Source organism: Pezoporus occidentalis, unplaced genomic scaffold, assembly GCF_034315485.1.
Source record: "Pezoporus occidentalis ecotype Australia unplaced genomic scaffold, CSIRO_AGI_Poc_V1 ctg117, whole genome shotgun sequence".
NCBI lineage: Eukaryota > Metazoa > Chordata > Aves > Psittaciformes > Psittacidae > Pezoporus > Pezoporus occidentalis.
The window spans coordinates 590656-608434 of NW_026912961.1; the positions used below are offsets into that span (position 1 = coordinate 590656).

Here is a 17779-nt window from a genome sequence, read left to right on the forward strand (position 1 = left end):
AACCTGTGAGTGTGAAATTTTCTCTCCCTGCTCTGATTTTTTATCTTGGTTTTGGCCTGTGTGAAAGTAGGAAACAGTGTAATCTGTAACATGCCCAAGAAATGGTCACCTAGCTGCAGTTTGCAGTGAGTTTTCTCAGCTACTTCTGTTCTAAAAAGGAATAGACAATGGTCTATGAACTGGGGCATGTTGATGTGTCCTAGACCTTAGGCCAGCCTTAGCTACAGGCCTTTCGTATGTGTAAGCAGTTGCTGAAGAGGGTGGAATAAAGACATGAGATACCACTTTCTTTAGGGAAAGAGTTAACTTCTGGTCTGCAAGGGTGGCTTAAGCAGCAATATGCTCTGCATAGTAAAGAACAGCAGATGGGTTTAACATGAAAGGTTATTCCTAAAGTCATCTTGCCATGGTGAAAGCAGTTCCAAATATCTGTGCTGTTTGTATCTGCTGGTATGGTGGTGTACAATACCCTTATCCTGATTGTCCTCGGCATGAACAGTGTTCTGTCTTAATAGAACTGTCAGAACTTAACAGAACTGTCTTAATCAGTGTAGTCTTAATTCTTGCCACATATTAAAAGGATATTCTTATCGTAATCATAGAGTCATAGAATAGTTTGGGTAGTAAAGGACTTTCAGAGTTCATGTGCTCCAACCCTCCTGCAATGAGCAGAAACATCTTCAAGACATCTTCTTGGCAGGTGCATGAAGGCAGCAGTCATCTGCTGTTCATGATGATAATCTGTATGTTACTGTTATCTGTATGTTACTGAGTTGTGGTGTCTGAAGGGACTTCTTTTTCTCCTTCAGTGTTCATGAGGTTAGTTCATCATGCTAACTGTTTTCATTTACACTCCTTTCCAGATTTCCCACTGAACCCAGCTGACAGCTGCCCTCATCTGGCAGTGCTTTCACAGACTTTGGCCTTCTGAGTCACACTCTGCTCCATCACCTTATGTCTCTCATCTGAGATCAGAGATCAGGCTTCCTTCACCTTTCTTGCAATACAATGCTCTTTTCATGAGCTTCCAGATGCCCTGTGGCCAGGCAGGCATTGCAGAGGTCTAGTTCTCATCAACTCAGAAAAATGACTTGGCTGCCAGTTGCAGAAGCCCCGCTAAAAGTGTTTGTCTGTGTCTCTGTGTGTGTATGCATGTGCATGCTTCTCCCATGCACCAGTGTCAGCTCTGCAGTTGCACTGCCCTGGCCCCACTCACACAGTGGCAGCAAGTGGCCCTAACGGAAGACATACTTCAGTGCCACAACACTTCTGATCTTTCCTAGTCTAATAATGCATGTTTGCTCGTTTAAAAAAAGGGTTGGAGAAGCCCTTGGAAACATGTCAACAAAAGTGATATATTTTGCTGAGGTGGGTGATGTAACAGCCAAATATCCCCTGTGGAGTCAGTGTGCACTGGAAAAATGACGATATGTCTATATTTTGAGGTAGTGGGCTGGCACCCCTTTTTGCTCTCTCCAGTCAATGCTGGATCCCCCATGAGCATTCTTTAATACTTCTTCAACCACAAAATTTCTATTCAGTGTTGTGTACTCCACAAGCCTCACCCCATCATTACTTCAGATGCTAGCTTCAACAGTTGGCTAAGTTTTGTAAGTTGTTTCTAGGGCCAGAAGAACTGTGGGAGTCAAGTTGCTTCTGGACTCACTGAAGCAGGTCCAGGTCCCCCTTGTGTTGGGGGTCCCCAGAGCTGAACGTAGTACTGTAGATGAGGTCTCACAAGAGCAGAGTAAAGGGGGAGAATCATCTCCCTTGACCTGCTGACACGTGCCTTTTGATGCAGCCCAGGGCACAGTTGGCTTTCTGGGCTGTGAGCGCACACTCAAGCTGGCTCATGTTCATTTTCTCATCAACCAACACCCCCAAGTCCTTCTCTGCAGGGCTGCTCTGAATCTCTTCTCTGCCCAACCTGCAGCTGTGCCTAGGATTTCCCTGATCCAGGTGCAGGACTTTGCACTTGGCCTTGTTGAACCTCATGAGATTTGCAGAGGGCAGCCTCTTTAGTATGTCAGGGTCCTTCTGAATGGCATCCCTTGCCTCCAGCATGCTGATGGCACCACACAGCTTGGTGTCATTTGCAGACTTGCTGAGGGTGTACTTGATTCCATTGTCCATATCACCAGCAAAATATCACCAGCAAAGATACTGAGCAGTGCTTGTCCTCATACCAACTCCTGAGGAGCAGCATTTGTCACCAGTCTCCATTTGGACATTTTGCTGTTGACTGTATCTCTTTGCTTGCAGACATCAAGCTAATTCCTTATCCACCAAGTGGTCCATCTGTCAAATATATGTCTCTCCAGTTTACAGACAAGGATGTTGTATGGGACACTGTCAAATACTTTGCACAAGTCCAGGTAAATAACATCAGTTGCTCTTCCCTTATCCACTGATTCTGTCACCCTGTCATAGAAGGCCACCGACGCTTATCAGTAATTTTAAATGTTTGTTTTGTTGGGCTTTTTTTGCCTGTACTTTTGGCATGGAACATAATATTTATGGTAAAGAACAGGGGAAAACCGTATAAACAGTCACTCAGGCTCATTTGTTGGCCATGTTTTTTGGATGTTACACAAAAGGATTCTTTCATGGGTATTGTTCTGCATTTCTTCATAATGCTCTATAGTACATCTCACTACATGAATTTCAGGTCAGACCTTCTTCACACTGCCAATAAAACTGGAAAAACCAACCACTCTTTCTTCTGTGCCTTTATGCAAGGAAATACTTTCAGTTGTGCTGATAAACATTTGAGATTACCTAGAAATTCTGAACTGAATCATGTAAAGTTAAAATTACCAGAGCTGAAAAAATGCCTGAGTTAGATCTTCACAGCTGAACCTCTGTTAACACTGTCCATGTAATTAATCCTGAACAACAGGATCTGAAAAACCTGAACAGATTGTACTTTGAAATACAGCAATATAACTAGATATTGAGCCAACAATTCAATTGCTAATGGGAGATCTGTCCCAGCAATCTAACCACGGATCAGGGTCTAAGAACAGAGTTTGACCTTTTATACGATGTGTTCTTCCTCTGTCAGTCTTCAGTTCTCCAGGATCCCAGATTAAATGTATAAAAGTAATTTTTTTTTCCATTTGGTTGTTAAATTGATAAATTGCATCATGTAATAATGACATTATGTCACTCAGTGCTGACAAAAATTATTTATTTCTGCAAAGTGAACTGTTATAGATTATACCTTCCTAGCTTAATACTGAGTGCATCAAAACCTTTACATGGTTTTAGCAGTTTTGTTTTGTTTTAGCTTTGTCGATGTAGGCTTGGCGTAATTACTTAAAAGTCTTTTAGTTTATACATTTTACAAGATGAGAAGTAACAACAAATGTAATATTCAGGTAGCAAATTCTTTGCTCTGCTTTCTTGGTAGGATCTTGTGAGTAAGTAACAAATACAGAGATTTAAACATTACGGTTCAATATTCGTATTTCAGAGGCACACAGACTTCCTTTCCGGGATCTACTGTCTGCACATTAAGTGTTTTGTCACCCTGCAGAAAACTGCAAAGGGACTCCGACAGAGTGCCTCTCACAATAAAATGCTGACAATATTCATACTACCACAAGAGGGCAGTAAGCAAGCACGGCACAGGAAAATCCTTTTGCACTGGATTTTAATTAATATCAACGTCATAGTTCAATTCTGCTTATTAATCATAGGAAATAGTACAAATTGTGAGAGTAATTTAATGCATAATATCTAATGACTCTTATTTTACAGCTACTGTACTAAGGAATTTTTTTTAGCCCATTTGTACTCATAATTACATATGTTTAAATATAAATTTATGACTTTTGGTATCTTTCACCTGTGTCCTGAAATGTGAAGTACTTTGCTATCAATCACAGTCATAAATAAATATTCTGGGATGCTGTCTCAGCATAGGAAATTAATGCTGGTGAAACAAAGTGCTTTCTGAAGCAAGGAAGACAAAAAATTGATTGTCTGGCTAGAAATCCACTTGGTAATTTCCCATGTGGTATTCTTCCCTTCCTGGAGCTCTGCATATACTACTGCAGTTCCTCCTGATTGATCTCCTGCAACATCCAGGACCAGCCTCAGTCATCCTCTTCATTCTGCTCCAGCCCTAAGCATCACAGTATTGCAAGGTAGAGAGCATCTGCACATGAACACTCTTACTTCACAAAAAAAAAGGGCCTTTGTGAACGAGTTTGTCTTTTTAGCAGTGATTTGAACCTACAACAGGCAACCTTCATGATAAAATGCCTGGGGATTTCTCATCAGCATGTGTCTTATTTTCAAAAATAATTAGATTTGAGATTTTACATGCTGGGAGAAAAGTTTGTTTCAAAGAAATTAAGTGGTTTTGGATGCTTATGGTTCTAAACCAGCTGTAAACCATGTCTGGTTGAACACTATCTGTTCGCAAACAAGACTGTTTTCTTCTATATAGAAGTGAGCTCTTTCAGCAATGTTTAATCAACCAGCATTGACCTTTCTTCTCAAGTGCCACAAATTCGTTTTCAATAAATGTTTAACTACTGATTTCTAAAGGGATAGGTTCACGACACAAAGAACCTACTTTTAATCTTACACTGATTTTGTAGTTACCACATAGCATGGTTGGTGCAGGGCTGCATATGCATTTTAGCAGGTTAAAATCTTTTATCTGTATTCCAAATGCCTTTTTACATTGTGTTATCTCCTTCCTCACTTTGCTCCTGACATTTTTCTGTCCTGTCCAAAGACATGTGAAAATACTGAAAATGAGGAAAAAAAATGAAGCTCATAGTCCAACACTGGTTAAGCTGCTGTTATACTATGAGCTATATGTATTTGTTAAGACTTTTTCTCTTAACAAATGCATGTTTGAGAATGGATCAGAATAATCTCATGAGACCTATACTGCTGACTGTGGTTGGTACAAACTTACCTAGAGAGCTTAGCTAGATAACCAGTTATAAGAGAAGGGAACTCACTCCAGATTGCAAAGTCTGCCTGAAAAGCTGGGTAAGTATCAGGCAACGTATGGCATTAAGCTTTATGTCTACCCTCAACCATTAATTATTCAATCTAATTTTTCTATACTATAGCGGAATCCTAGAAATGACCAAAGTTTGCACATATTGCCAGGGGTGTGAAAATGAGTTAAGCTATAGTATGTTGAGTTGTCTTGACTGCAGAAGATTATGAACATGCTATATATGCTAAAAATAACTACATTGCTTCCCCATAGTGGAAAATGTGCATCTGGGTATACCAATGTGGAACTATCATCCCTTCAAATGATTGCTATTTCAGTTCACAGTTTGCTTGTTTCTACCTGGCTTCTGTGGTAAGAACAAAGTAAAAGTCTTTTCCCACTTACCTCACCAACTCCCACAGGGCAAGGAATTCAGCTTAGAACTTGAGGAGGGTAGGCACAGCCCTGTGAGTAAGGTGCAAGAGGTAAGCTCTTTTCATGCATGGATGCCAAAACCTTAGGCTGTCACTACTTGTGGCTATTTTACACTGAACTACAGCTGTTCTGGAGATTACTGATGTATTTATTGGGGTTTTCACAATTAAGGTAAATTGTCCCAGATAGGCAACTCTGGAATTTGTTGCCATAACTCATATATTCCCAGGCTGTTCAGGTCTACTTGCTTCTACCAAGTTTAAATGCACTGATTGGAAATGTTCTCAGGTCTTTCCTGTTAATTGTTCTCAACTATTAAAACTGAAGTAGCTGCTATATGTGTTTGTAAAGTGTTGTTTATCCTTAAGGTACAGATAATCAGTGTGTTTTGCATAAAGAAAAGAACATATATATGCAAAGAGGTGCACATTTTAAATCATTTTTGTCCTGCATTTGACATCACCTGAAATGATTTCAGTATGCAGTATGAATTTTCAATTTGAGCCTGCTTATCCAACTCATGGAGGTATTCTGCTGGAAAGTAATCAAAATTTCTTGGATTTATCTCCTTAGATAATGTAAACATAAAATGCGGGGTAGTATAAGAAATGTACCGAGTCAATCACTGGTATCCATATTTGTGTTTGTCAAATTATTGTGAGAAAAAGTGTAATTAGGGCAGGTGTTGGGTGAATTTGCTTCACTTACTACTGCCTGGACTTTTCTGATCAAACATTAACCGCAAAACGTATAGCTTGGTTTTGCTGCACAATCATCAGAAGGCTGAAGTCGAAAGCAGTGAGATTCATGAGGGTCCATGTACCTTGGTGTGTTTTGCAGCAGTATTTGTATGAGGTGCATTAATTTCTAGCTTTTGGAGTGCAAGTTGACCTGTATCTTTTTATTCAACAAGTTTAGAGAATTTGTTACAAAACTCATTGGGTTCAGCTGCCAGTAGCTGTTTCTTTGCAGCTTTTTTGTGGTGTTGGATGTATTGGTGCGTGTGGGGTTAGCATGATCTCTTTAAACAGAAGAAGTTAATACTTGACGTAATCGATTACTAAATGTGTGTTTTTTCTGTACTGCTGGGTCAGGATAAGAGCATTCCTGTGAGGCAGAAGACATTAACCTTGCTCTGTAGGTTGTGTGCAGTTCACCATCACCCAAAAGTCACACTCAGGGTTTTGCAATGAAGCAGTGAAATGAATAGGACTCCTACAGTTTTGGGCACACTTTCAGGAATATGAGCATTTAAGCGCAGGCAATGCAAACGCTGCCAGGACCTATGTCTCGATTTGCTTTCTGTGCCATTCACATACTTGTGCCTCCAGCATCTGTTCCCCCACAGTGCATGGGAATTAGACGTGCTTTGGTAAAAAAAAAACAAAAAAAAACAACATACCAAACCAAACCAAACCAAAACGATGCTTGCGAGGTTTCTCTGCCACGGTTATTCTGGGAGAAAGGTGGAGTAGGGCCCCTCTCATCCTCACCCCCATCCTCATGCCCAGCCCCAGCCCCATCCCTTCCCCCGGCCACCTCCAGCCCGGAGGAGTCCCCTCCATCTCGGACTCTCTCCGCCCGGCCCCGCCTCAGCCCCGCCCAGGGCCCGGCCCCGCCCCAGGGGGGCTAGTGGTATGGCGGCAGCTGCGGCGGCCGCACTGCCCCCGCGTCGCCACCATGACGGACCGCTCCGCCTTCGACACCAATGTCATCACCATGACCCGCTTCGTGATGGAGGAAGGCAGGCGGGCGAAAGGCACCGGGGAGTTCACGCAGCTCCTCAACTCCCTGTGCACGGCCATCAAAGCCATCTCCACCGCCGTCCGCAAAGCGGGCATCGCCAACCTGTGAGTCCCGGGATGCGGGGGGTTGGAGCGCCGGCAGCATCATCCTGCACCTTCCCGCACCCCCGCGGATCCAAGGGATCCTGATGCCTCCCTGGTGGTGGGGATGGCGGCTGTCACCCGAAAGGCGTGTCAATGGGGTGACGACCGCCCACCCCTTACACGGAGCTGTAAGCAGCTCCTTTAGTATCTTGGAATCTTGATTTTCTCAAGTGAAATGGATCCTATGCCTTTTAATAAGATGAGGCTTGCATTCTTTGACACGTCTGCTGCTGATAGACCTCTCAGCAGATTGGGTGCTTTTGGGTGTCAAAATATGTCTGACTTACTGCTCACTGTAGTTACTAGCTTAATATGAAAGCACTGTTTTATGCTGTGAGGCATTTAATCAAATTCAGTGTGCTTTTTTCGTATTGCATCATAGTAACTTGAGTTTCTCTATGAAGCTTTGGATGTCTAAGGCCTTTAGAAAGAGCACTGTTCAGGAACAGTAGTCATCCAGTCAAAGGGGAGTTGCCACAGCCCCCTCCCAGGACAGGCTCTCTGCAGGGGCCCCTGCCATGCCTTCCCACGAGTCCCCAACAGATGAAGTGCTGTAGCTGCTGACCATGTGTAAGTTTTGCTCTGAGATTAGAACTTGTGCCTCCGCTCGCAAGCGTGGTGTTCGAAGTACGTTGTTTCCTAACAGCACTTTAATGCTTGCAGAAAAATGTTCAAGCTACTGTAGGAAACAGAGAAAAAAAAAAAGAGAATTATGCCAGGTCTTTTACTTTTTCTTGTGCATTAAACTGAAGGAATGAAGTACATTCCTGAAGTAGAGTGTTCAGGGTTATTACAAAAAGACCTACAATACCGGTATTCAGGCTAATCAATTAATTGCAGCAGAAGTATGTAAGAGTCATCTGAATGTGAGCAGAGCTGGCAATTGTTTTTCTGTTCTAAGAGTTAAACTTCCCATCTCTCTCTGTTTTGTGCACTTTCAAAATCTCCTGTTGCAAAGTCTCCTGGTACTTCCTGATGCCAAATGGTTTGATGAAGATTAGCTCGCAGGGTTTGATTTGTGTTCCGTATTTTCATTTCTCAGTTTTATTCCCAAGGAAATTTTTACTGCTTGAAGTCAAAACTGAAAATATCGAACCATAAAAATGTTGATTTATCTGTGAGCATCTGTGTTTCATCATATTGCTAAGTAGGAGCAAATAACATAGAGAAGTTACACCATAACTGTGTTGTCAGATTCATTGTTCCTTTTTGAGTGTAAGTTTTCTAAAGAAGTCTTAGCTTTTAGGGTATGCAGCTATAATATTGGAATTTAGGATTCAGGGGCAGTATTTAGGTCTTAAAGGTAATTAATTCCCCATTAAATAACAGTTACAATAAGTCAGCCTTCACAGCCAGCTGTGGCTATGTTTGCCTCTAAGTTTATGGAGTATGAAAGGTGATTCTTTGTTTTGTGTTCCTCATGTTCAGTGTCTTCTGGATTTGCTTCCACAGCTAATGTTACCAGGTCTTGGCAAGAATCCATGGGACAGTAAATAAAAAACAGGCTTAGAGAACTGAGAGATCATCCAAAAGTGTTGTTTGTTTTACAAGATGTTTTACAAGCATAAGATTGCCATGAACAGGGTGCTTTGGAAAATGTAGTGCCCTGTTCTCATGAAATGCCCTTTCTTGTCATTGCTCCAGCTATGGGATTGCTGGGTCTACTAATGTGACAGGAGATCAAGTGAAGAAGTTGGACATCCTTTCTAATGACCTGGTGATTAACATGCTCAAGTCATCCTTCAGTACATGTGTAATCGTGTCGGAAGAAAACAAGGATGCTGTGATAGTGGAAACTGAGAAACAGGTTAGTAGCTTTAAAGGTTCTTGCTGCTTGACTTCAAATAAGCCTTTACAGGTGTATTGCTTCAGGTCTGAGAAATTGAAACTGACCTAAAAATTTCAGTAAACCTGTACTTCTTTATACTGGCAAATGAAAGGGGTGGTCTGGGCAGAGACAGTGTCATTCAGCATTTGTTCTTTTGCTAATTCTGCCCTGGAGACTGATTCTTACTTTTATTTTATTCTGTTGTTCCTCCCCACCTTCTTTTTTCTCACCTTTTCCTAATTGTGGAGGAAAGTTATTTCTTGCTTATCCCATCTGATCTCTGGGATAAGCAAGGGATATGTTCTGACTCAATCAAGCCCTTTTCTAAAGTGTCTTTGTCACTAGGACACTGAATACCTGTTCTATGCAGACCAAATCTTGAGTTTTTTAATTCATGAGAATTCTCCTTGAAGCCCATGAACGACCCAGCAACAATAAGGCAAAAATATTTTTAATTTATTTATATTCACATGTACTTGTTGAGTCATAGCTCCTTTTTTCCTAGCTAATATTTTGGTGTAAAAAAGTAGAAATCTGAGTAAAAAAGTAGCAAAACAACCCTGACTAAAACATGTTTTATAAAGTATACTAATATTTGCTTTGCTGAAGCAGTTCTCTCTTTTTCTCCCTGCTGAGGAATCTTGAAAAATTATTTTATAGGCATTGGATGAACAAAGATTGCTTTAGATCTGAACAAACATGATTTCAGATCCTCCCTGAGGGAGGCTCACTGTTCATGCTTTTCTAAATTACATGTGAGTAACTTCAGAGTAGAGAATTGGTGGACTTAAGTAAGTTCCTGGCATCCTGGCATGCAGAGTGAAATCAAATGAAAAGGAGATATATATATATATATATATATATATATATAAGCAAATATATAAATAACTGTTGTTACACATGATTATCAAAATGACTGTGGATAAAATAAAGGGAAAACAAGCTATTTAAAAGCTACAGTTGATTGAGCTGTTTTCTCTGTACTGGTAATTTCCCATAGCTATAGGAATCCTTGATACAACAGTAGGCAGAGATTCCTTTTTTGGTGGGGAACTCCAAAAGCTGTGTTTCTTACCAAAGATTGGCTAAGGTAATTTCTGACCATCTGTGCATGCAGAGCACAGATAAAGTTTAATGTTTAAGATAAAATGAAATGTGCAGTTTATGAATGTAAGCTGTTAAAGCTGTTTTTAATGTCTCTTATTTTTAGCTCTACATGAAAAAGACTGATCTTCTTGTCTTTTCTTCCTTATGATTCAGAAAGCCTTTTCGCAGGAGACAAGAAACCATAACCTGAGTAGATATTAGATAGATATTACAGAATACTTATCAAAGTGCAAAAACATTAAGTAGATGAAGCTAAGCTAATAAGTAAAAATATTATCATATATATATGTATATATGATATGTACATATATATCTCATATATATATGTATATATATATATGAGATATATATATATACAAAAAATATATAATAGATATAATTCTGTGGGAAAATCTTTCCCATGTCATCTCCTATTACTTACTTCAAAGATTTCCCATCTTCTGCAGTGGCACAAATCTTGCAGTTGTAATCAAGGATGGAATCTGGGCCAAAGAATTTCTAACATTTGAATTCAGTTCCTTCATAATGTATAAATCCTTTTAGTTTATATTGTTTTGAAAGTCTCTGATACAATTTACCTTCCACAGTATTTTTATTTAGGGGAAGTGGGTAAATAATATCGGTAGTCTATTTGATCCCTCTTTTGTGTTTTCTAGGGTAAATACATAGTCTGCATAGACCCTCTAGATGGCTCATCAAATATCGACTGCCTTGTTTCCATTGGGACCATCTTTGCCATCTATAAAAAGGTAAAATGATTTCGTGTAGGACAGGAAAAACTACTACTGTGCATCTTTTGATGAAACATAATTTCTTGTGAAGACTTAATAAAATCTAACCAAACTTGTTTGTGAAAGACTTTCTGGATCAGCTTTAAGTTAAATCTGCTATTTTGCAGACACTTGTATAAAACGTTTGTGAGGGATTTGCATTAGTGTCTTGGAAGATGAGTTACCTATATGTAATGGAAGACTGACTGATATTTAATTATCCAGCTAAAGAAATTATCCCTCACAACAAATCAGGTCTTAGGTTTCATGAATATTTGTGTTGAGACAAAATACCATGTGTTTGTCATCTGCCTGGGGAATGTGCTTTCAGGTTTTCTTGTTCTCTGTGCTAATAGTCCTGCTAGCCTGAGGACAGGCTTCAAACACAAACCAGAGCTGAAACATGGCATGTACATTTGAAGTGTCTAATTCACTTTGAAAGGCAGAAACCTTGTCTGAAGAAGCTTGAAATACCGGACCTACATGCCAGAAGATGGGGGGAAAAAGTAAGACAAACCACACCTGGCTGTCCATTTTAATCATCGTTTATACGTTGTCATGTATTCCAAAATAACTATTCTCGACCTTATTTTTGTATGAAGCAAAAGAAAAAAAACAAACAAACAAGTATTTTTGATCAGCTGTGAACTCCATGAGTCATTTCCATTGCTTGCTCTTTGTGCCTTGGTGTTTTCCTTTGAGTTGTGTTCATCATCACCTGCAAGGAGGTACACAGCTCTATATTATCACCTTAATTCTTTCCGGCTTCCTGCATTCCAACTAGGCTTATACAAGTGCGTTTCTAGATCACCGTGTTTGTCTCCTCCTTATAATTTGTAGTAGTGCATCCAGTAGGAATCTTAGCTGTTGGTCATGGTCATTTGTGCCACCTCATGCATTGTTATGGAGTAAACTCCCAGGGAGTCCAGTTATGTACGAATTATAGAAATTAAGTAAATTTGCCTGTGCTACTTCCTATGCTAGGTGTCCCCTGAAGCACCTTCTGGGAAAGATGCTTTACAACCTGGGCGTAATCTTGTGGCAGCTGGTTATGCTCTGTATGGGAGTGCCACAATGCTGGTACTGGCCACTTCAGCTGGAGGTGTCAACTGTTTCATGCTGGATCCGGTGAGAATGTCTTCTGTTTCTTTGGTCTTTTGTTAGGTATAAAAAGGTTACTGTCTGTAAGAACTGTTTGCTCCCCTCCCCCTGAATCAAACAAAGCAGCAATTTTCAAGCTAATGTGGAGAAGTATGCTTAATAACACATCAGCAGTAATGTAATGAGATTTCTGTGTTCTGCCTGTCCGCTGCAGTGGTGCTATATGTGATTCAACAGTGGGAAGATAGCCAAGTCAGTGAAGCAAATATACGGCATGTGTCAACCCATGTGACATTTAAAATGAGCTGTTTTCTGCAAGGCAGAATGCCCTTTAAGACTTTATTTATCTTTTCCTTAGTGAAGCAGAAAAAGAGAAATATTTAACATTCTTCTGTGTTTTCAGATCCCACCATGATGTATAAAAGAGTAAGTGAAGTGTGTGGGTGTGTTTGATGTTCTAGCACACGTTGACCTCATAAGTTAAAATAAAAGTTGTGTTTGTCGTAACAGAAAGTTGTTTGCTTGTAGTGAGCTGTTTTTTTTGTAACCAGTTAGTAATGCTGCGCCACCTGCCAGTGTTAAATGTTTAGAATGTGCAGTGGTCAAGCTGCAGGAAATACTACTTGGTGCCCCTGGTTAAGTAACAGTTTAAGTAGCTGCATGTATTTTTGTCTATATTTAGATAACAGATTTAACTTTGAGCATGCATGCATGTTATTGTGTTTATTTTTATCACTAACTTAGGAATCTACTTTAATGAAAACCAAACAGACCAGACCTTGGTTGCAGAGATTGGCTCTCTTGGCTCCAGGGATCCACTTAGCTCAACCTAAATGAACTAGAATTTATTAATATCTACAGCTACTTGAAGATGCTTATACATTGCTTCAGCTGATGCTCAGTTTCTAAACTCCCCAGAGCTGCACTAGCAAGATGGTGGAGAGTTCAATAAATAAACAAGCAATGGTACTTTTTGCCACAGAAAAGTGATAGAGAGCAGGGAGTGGTAGTGTGAAGAAGCTTGCTTGAGCCCAAGAATTTGTGCTCTGTGTTTCATGTATAAAAAACTACTTCTGATCTAGAACACTTTTTTGTAGGTACTGATTTACTAATGATAATGGCAGCAGTAGTAAATTTTTTCCTGAATTGTGTATGCACTTGTTTTTTTGCTTTTGTTTGTAACTAATGAGCAATTAATGTGAACAAATTTGTTTTCTTTCTTATTGCTAGGCAATTGGAGAATTCATTTTGGTGGATAGGGATGTGAAAATCAAAAAGAAGGGAAATATCTACAGTCTCAATGAAGGCTATGCTAAATACTTTGATCCTGCAGTCACAGAATATCTCAAAAAGAAGAAATACCCTGAGGTAAAGGATCCTGTTTCAGAGAAAGTTTCTGACTACAATCAACACTCATAATTTCCAACTATATGATCAATCACTGGTCAGAGCTTGGTCTTGTTTCCTACCTATTTAAAATGTATCATGTAGGACTGATAATGAGATAATTAGAGCAGTGGTTGATGTGACCAGATAGTTCACCATCCTCCTGTGCTGCTCTTCACCCTTCATCTCTTTTGTATGTATTTTTTTTCCTTCTTTCTTGTTTCTTTTCTCTCTTTTTTTTTCTTTTCTTTTTTTTTTTTTTTTTTTTAATCTTTCCTTTTGGCTGGGGGCCTGAGTAATGGTGCTAGGGACAATACTGGGCATCTGGTAGCCAAGTAGAGAGGAAGTATTATCTGGTCATGAAGAAATTTGGTTGACATGTGTGTTAGATTGCTGCTTCTTCACTGCAGCATCTGAGTATGTGGAGAGCTGCATGGGGACAGCAGTGGGTCACTGCTGAGTGGTAACACAAGCTGGGTCCTTCAGGGGCCTCTCACTTCAAAATCTAGTGTAGTTTCAGGGTCCTCTTCCTTGTTTGGCAACTTCCTGGTGTCAGGAGGTCTGAAGGTCTAAGGAGTGCCCATAGAAATCATGTCTGTTTTCATGCCTCATGCCTGTCATCACTGGAATTATTATGTGGACATTGAAATGTAAACATTTACTGTTAACTGTTTGTGTACCTTTTTGACTTCCTGATCTTGCTTGGAACAAACACTGGTGTTTTCATCTGGCATCTTGCCACACTTACGGTCTAGTTTATTTAGATAATAAAATAATTAATATACTGGCTGGAGTATAGTAAGGAAATTGCACCAGTAGCCAACTACTGACTTTTTCTTTCCAAAACAAAAAAAAGTAGAACATGACAAAAACATGTAGAAGAAACAGGAAAGGTCACTTCTTTTGCTCCTTGGTATTTTTTCTCCTACAAAGAAAAAATCCCAGCATCAATTCCTAGCACTTGATCTTTTATCTACTAGAAATGCAGTGTTTTTAAAGTGTTAGAGCACTGATGGAGAGCTGGGATGCATTTTCTGTTGTTGGCACTACCACTCATCTATCCTGAAATATTCTGTCAGTCCTTTTTCTTGGATTTTCTCAGTTAGAAAATGAGGAGGAAGCTTAATTTTTCTCCAAAAGTACTTTGAATATTATCAGTGAAGAACAATATGGAGGAGTTGGGTGTTAAGATGAGTAAAGAGGGTAGGTGGATGGACAGGGAGATGAAATTAACCTGATGTGCTTGAAAGTTACACTTATTTAAATTTCTTTCTGTAGGATGGCAGTTCACCATATGGTGGGAGGTACATAGGATCTATGGTGGCTGATGTGCATCGCACACTGGTGTATGGAGGAATCTTTCTGTATCCTGCTAACTCCAAAAGTCCCAAAGGAAAGGTAAACCTGAATAAGCCCAATTATAGAAAATGTTACATTAGATACCTCAGTATCACAGAACAGTATTTTGACTGCAGAACATGTGTCTTACAGCTTGTTAGTTTGCATGTCTGGTGTGTGAGTATGGCTACCCCTTGCGCACTGTCATAAGTGACAGCAACCTGTTGTCAGAGACCTACTTCAGGGCTACTGCTAGCCTGTTTCCACTGCACTGACTTCCCTTTATCCCCAAACATTTTCAGATTACAAAATGTACCGGGGGATATGCTGCTCAAACAGGCTTCTTTGTACCATCTACAACCAAACTGGGCTGGCCACAACCAAGTGAAACATTACAAACCCACATTATCCTGAGATTCCCATTACAAGCTAGTATATAAGGAGCCTAAGGGTAGCGCGCCCCTTATGAGTAGCTGTGCCCAAAAGAAAATCATCTTGTGTCTTGTACTTGGTAGCACTGCCTTATCTGGAGGAGCTATGCCTGGCTGCCTCTGCCAGGACAACAGTCCATCAGGGAGGATCACACACTTGCAGGCTGACAAGGGGACTGTTTATTCAGCAAAGACCTTTCATGTGTTTTGCAATTGTCTGTAAATTATTGCTTCAGGTTGTAGATAAGATGCAGTTACTCATTAGAGAAATGTAATGGCACACTCGGGTCCACTGTTTTTCTTTTCACACAGGCCTATGTGGTCTGCTGCCTTGTTAAAGGTTGCATTGTACATATGAGCTTTATCTCTGTGTAAAGAGCACAATGCAAACATGACCTATGGAGAAAGCACTCAAATTGGGCAAATTCACTGTGTTCACTATGTTTTGTTTCAAGTAAAAATCCACACAATTTCCTTCCTGAGCTAAAGTTTATATGAAATCTGAAGTACTTGGGGTGTCGACTGGTTTTAGATCAAATGCCAAATGTGTTTACATTTCACTGTTCTCAGCATTACCTGGGCTGACTGTTGCTATTTTTATTTTTCTCTTTTAGCTGAGGCTGCTCTACGAATGCAATCCAATGGCTTTTGTTATTGAGAAGGCTGGGGGAATAGCAACAACTGGGCATCAAGCAATACTAGATATAGTGCCTGAGGATATCCACCAAAGAGTGCCTGTTGTCTTGGGATCTCCTGATGATGTGAAGGAGTACCTTGAGATAGTCAGGAAGCATTCAGCTAAGTAGAGGAAGCTTGCTGGAGTTACTGTGGAGATGGGGAGAAATGTCGGACAGCTGAACCGAGCAGCACATTGCAATACTGCAAGGTTGAGCTGTCTGACCACTGTAGCAAGAGAGCAGATAAGCCATATTTTCTTAAGATTTTGTTTTTGGTTTTTTTTTAAGTGAAATCTTGTGCAATTGCATTGTGCAATAAAAGGCATCTAAAGATTGTATTAAAGGAAGCATTAAAAGTAAAAGCAAAGGAAAAATGTTTACTTGATAGTTTATCATTTGTCATTACACAAAAGCCACTGTGCTACAGGGCAATACTGCATTGCATTAATTTAACTAGTGGACCATGCAACTTTCTCAGACAAGCTGCAGCATATCCTGAGAATATCTGATTATGTCCTCTTCTGAAAACGCTGTGGTGAAGACTCTGCAGCCTCTTACAATGACTGACATTTCCTAGACCAGTTTGTAGTTGTTTGGCAATAAGTATCCGTGCTGATGTGTGCACCTCCACATGTTTTTTCTAGGCCCCAGAAGTTACTCACAGGACTTTGGTCTGGGCTTAATCTGACTGAGATTTAACATTTGTGAAACAGGTACATTAGTGTATGCTAATTCTGGCACATACTGTTAATATTGCAAGTTGGCATTCTATCAGATCCGATTAAACAAGGATGGAAAATGGCATTTTGAAGGTGGATTTTGAATTGAGTAAGGAGCATGTGTAGACAGCTTTGGTGTCATTCTGCTTTGACAAACTGGCTATCTTTGCCAGAAATTAACCTGCTTGCCTGATGAAAAAATGAACGTCTGTGTCGCTAGCAACCCCCACCAGATGTTCTTTGTGTTATTTTTGGAGTGTGCATTACCATGGAAAGGGATTCTGCTGCTCAAGCAGAATTAAGTTGCAAAGATCCCCACAAAGCATACTGACATTTAATATGCTGATTCAGAGCATGCTGCTGGGAACACGGCATTAGTGCTTGAGAGCTAGATAGGCTGACCACCTGTTTGGGTATGGTTCATGTTCATGACTCACAAGCTTTTTTGAATTGGTCCAAATCTACAAATCTTTGACATTTCTAACTGCCCCCTTACCTTTTCCAAACTCATACTAAGGGATGTTGCTGCTGGGTAGACTGCTACTGAACTTTCACTCAAGCCATGGTCCGGGAGCCCATGGCTTATGTATTTTGCCTGATAAGTGCCTGCAAAATCAGGTACCTCAAAAAGAGAAACCATGTGGCATGATAGTCTGATTTCTGACTAGTTCCTTCTGGGAGAAGGCTCAAACCCCCACCTCCCAGTGAGGTGCCCTTTTCGCCAGTCTGGGGGCCAGCCTGGAAGGAGGGGGTGTACTACCCCAACCTGTGAGTGCTGTGCCATGATGTGGGAGAGGACTTCATGCAACCAGACAGAAAGTGGGGCAGCTGTGTACTGGGGGAATCCTGGGGCCTGCGCTTTTCTTCATAAGATGCTCTTTCTTGTGCTAGGACCAATGCTGCTTCCTCTGCCTCTTCATGTGAGCAGCAAACCACTGGGATATGGCGATGCTCTCCCTTTTGTGAAAGAAAGAAAAAAAAATGCACTCCTTGCATCTGTGTGATTTCAAAAGAAACAGCAAGTCTGAGTTTTGACAGGGTATGAAGGTACTAGGAGTGGCTGGAGATTCCCACCTCATGCAGTGAAACACTTCCAAAGGAATTGCATGTTCCTGTCCCTAGCATGTTCTTG

At 40.5% G+C, this 17779-nt stretch overlaps 1 protein-coding gene across 1 annotated transcript; it reads left to right on the forward strand.

Annotated features, from left to right (window-relative positions):
• Positions 1 to 7038: 7038 nt before the first annotated feature.
• Positions 7039 to 16304, forward strand: LOC134174967 (fructose-1,6-bisphosphatase 1-like). Its single transcript, XM_062640363.1, has 7 exons — positions 7039 to 7251; positions 8935 to 9097; positions 10882 to 10974; positions 11980 to 12123; positions 13327 to 13464; positions 14761 to 14880; positions 15866 to 16304. The coding sequence occupies exons 1-7, from the start codon at positions 7082 to 7084 to the stop codon at positions 16055 to 16057; spliced, it is 1020 nt and encodes a 339-aa protein (XP_062496347.1). The 5' UTR covers positions 7039 to 7081; the 3' UTR covers positions 16058 to 16304.
• The last annotated feature ends 1475 nt before the right edge of the window (positions 16305 to 17779 follow it).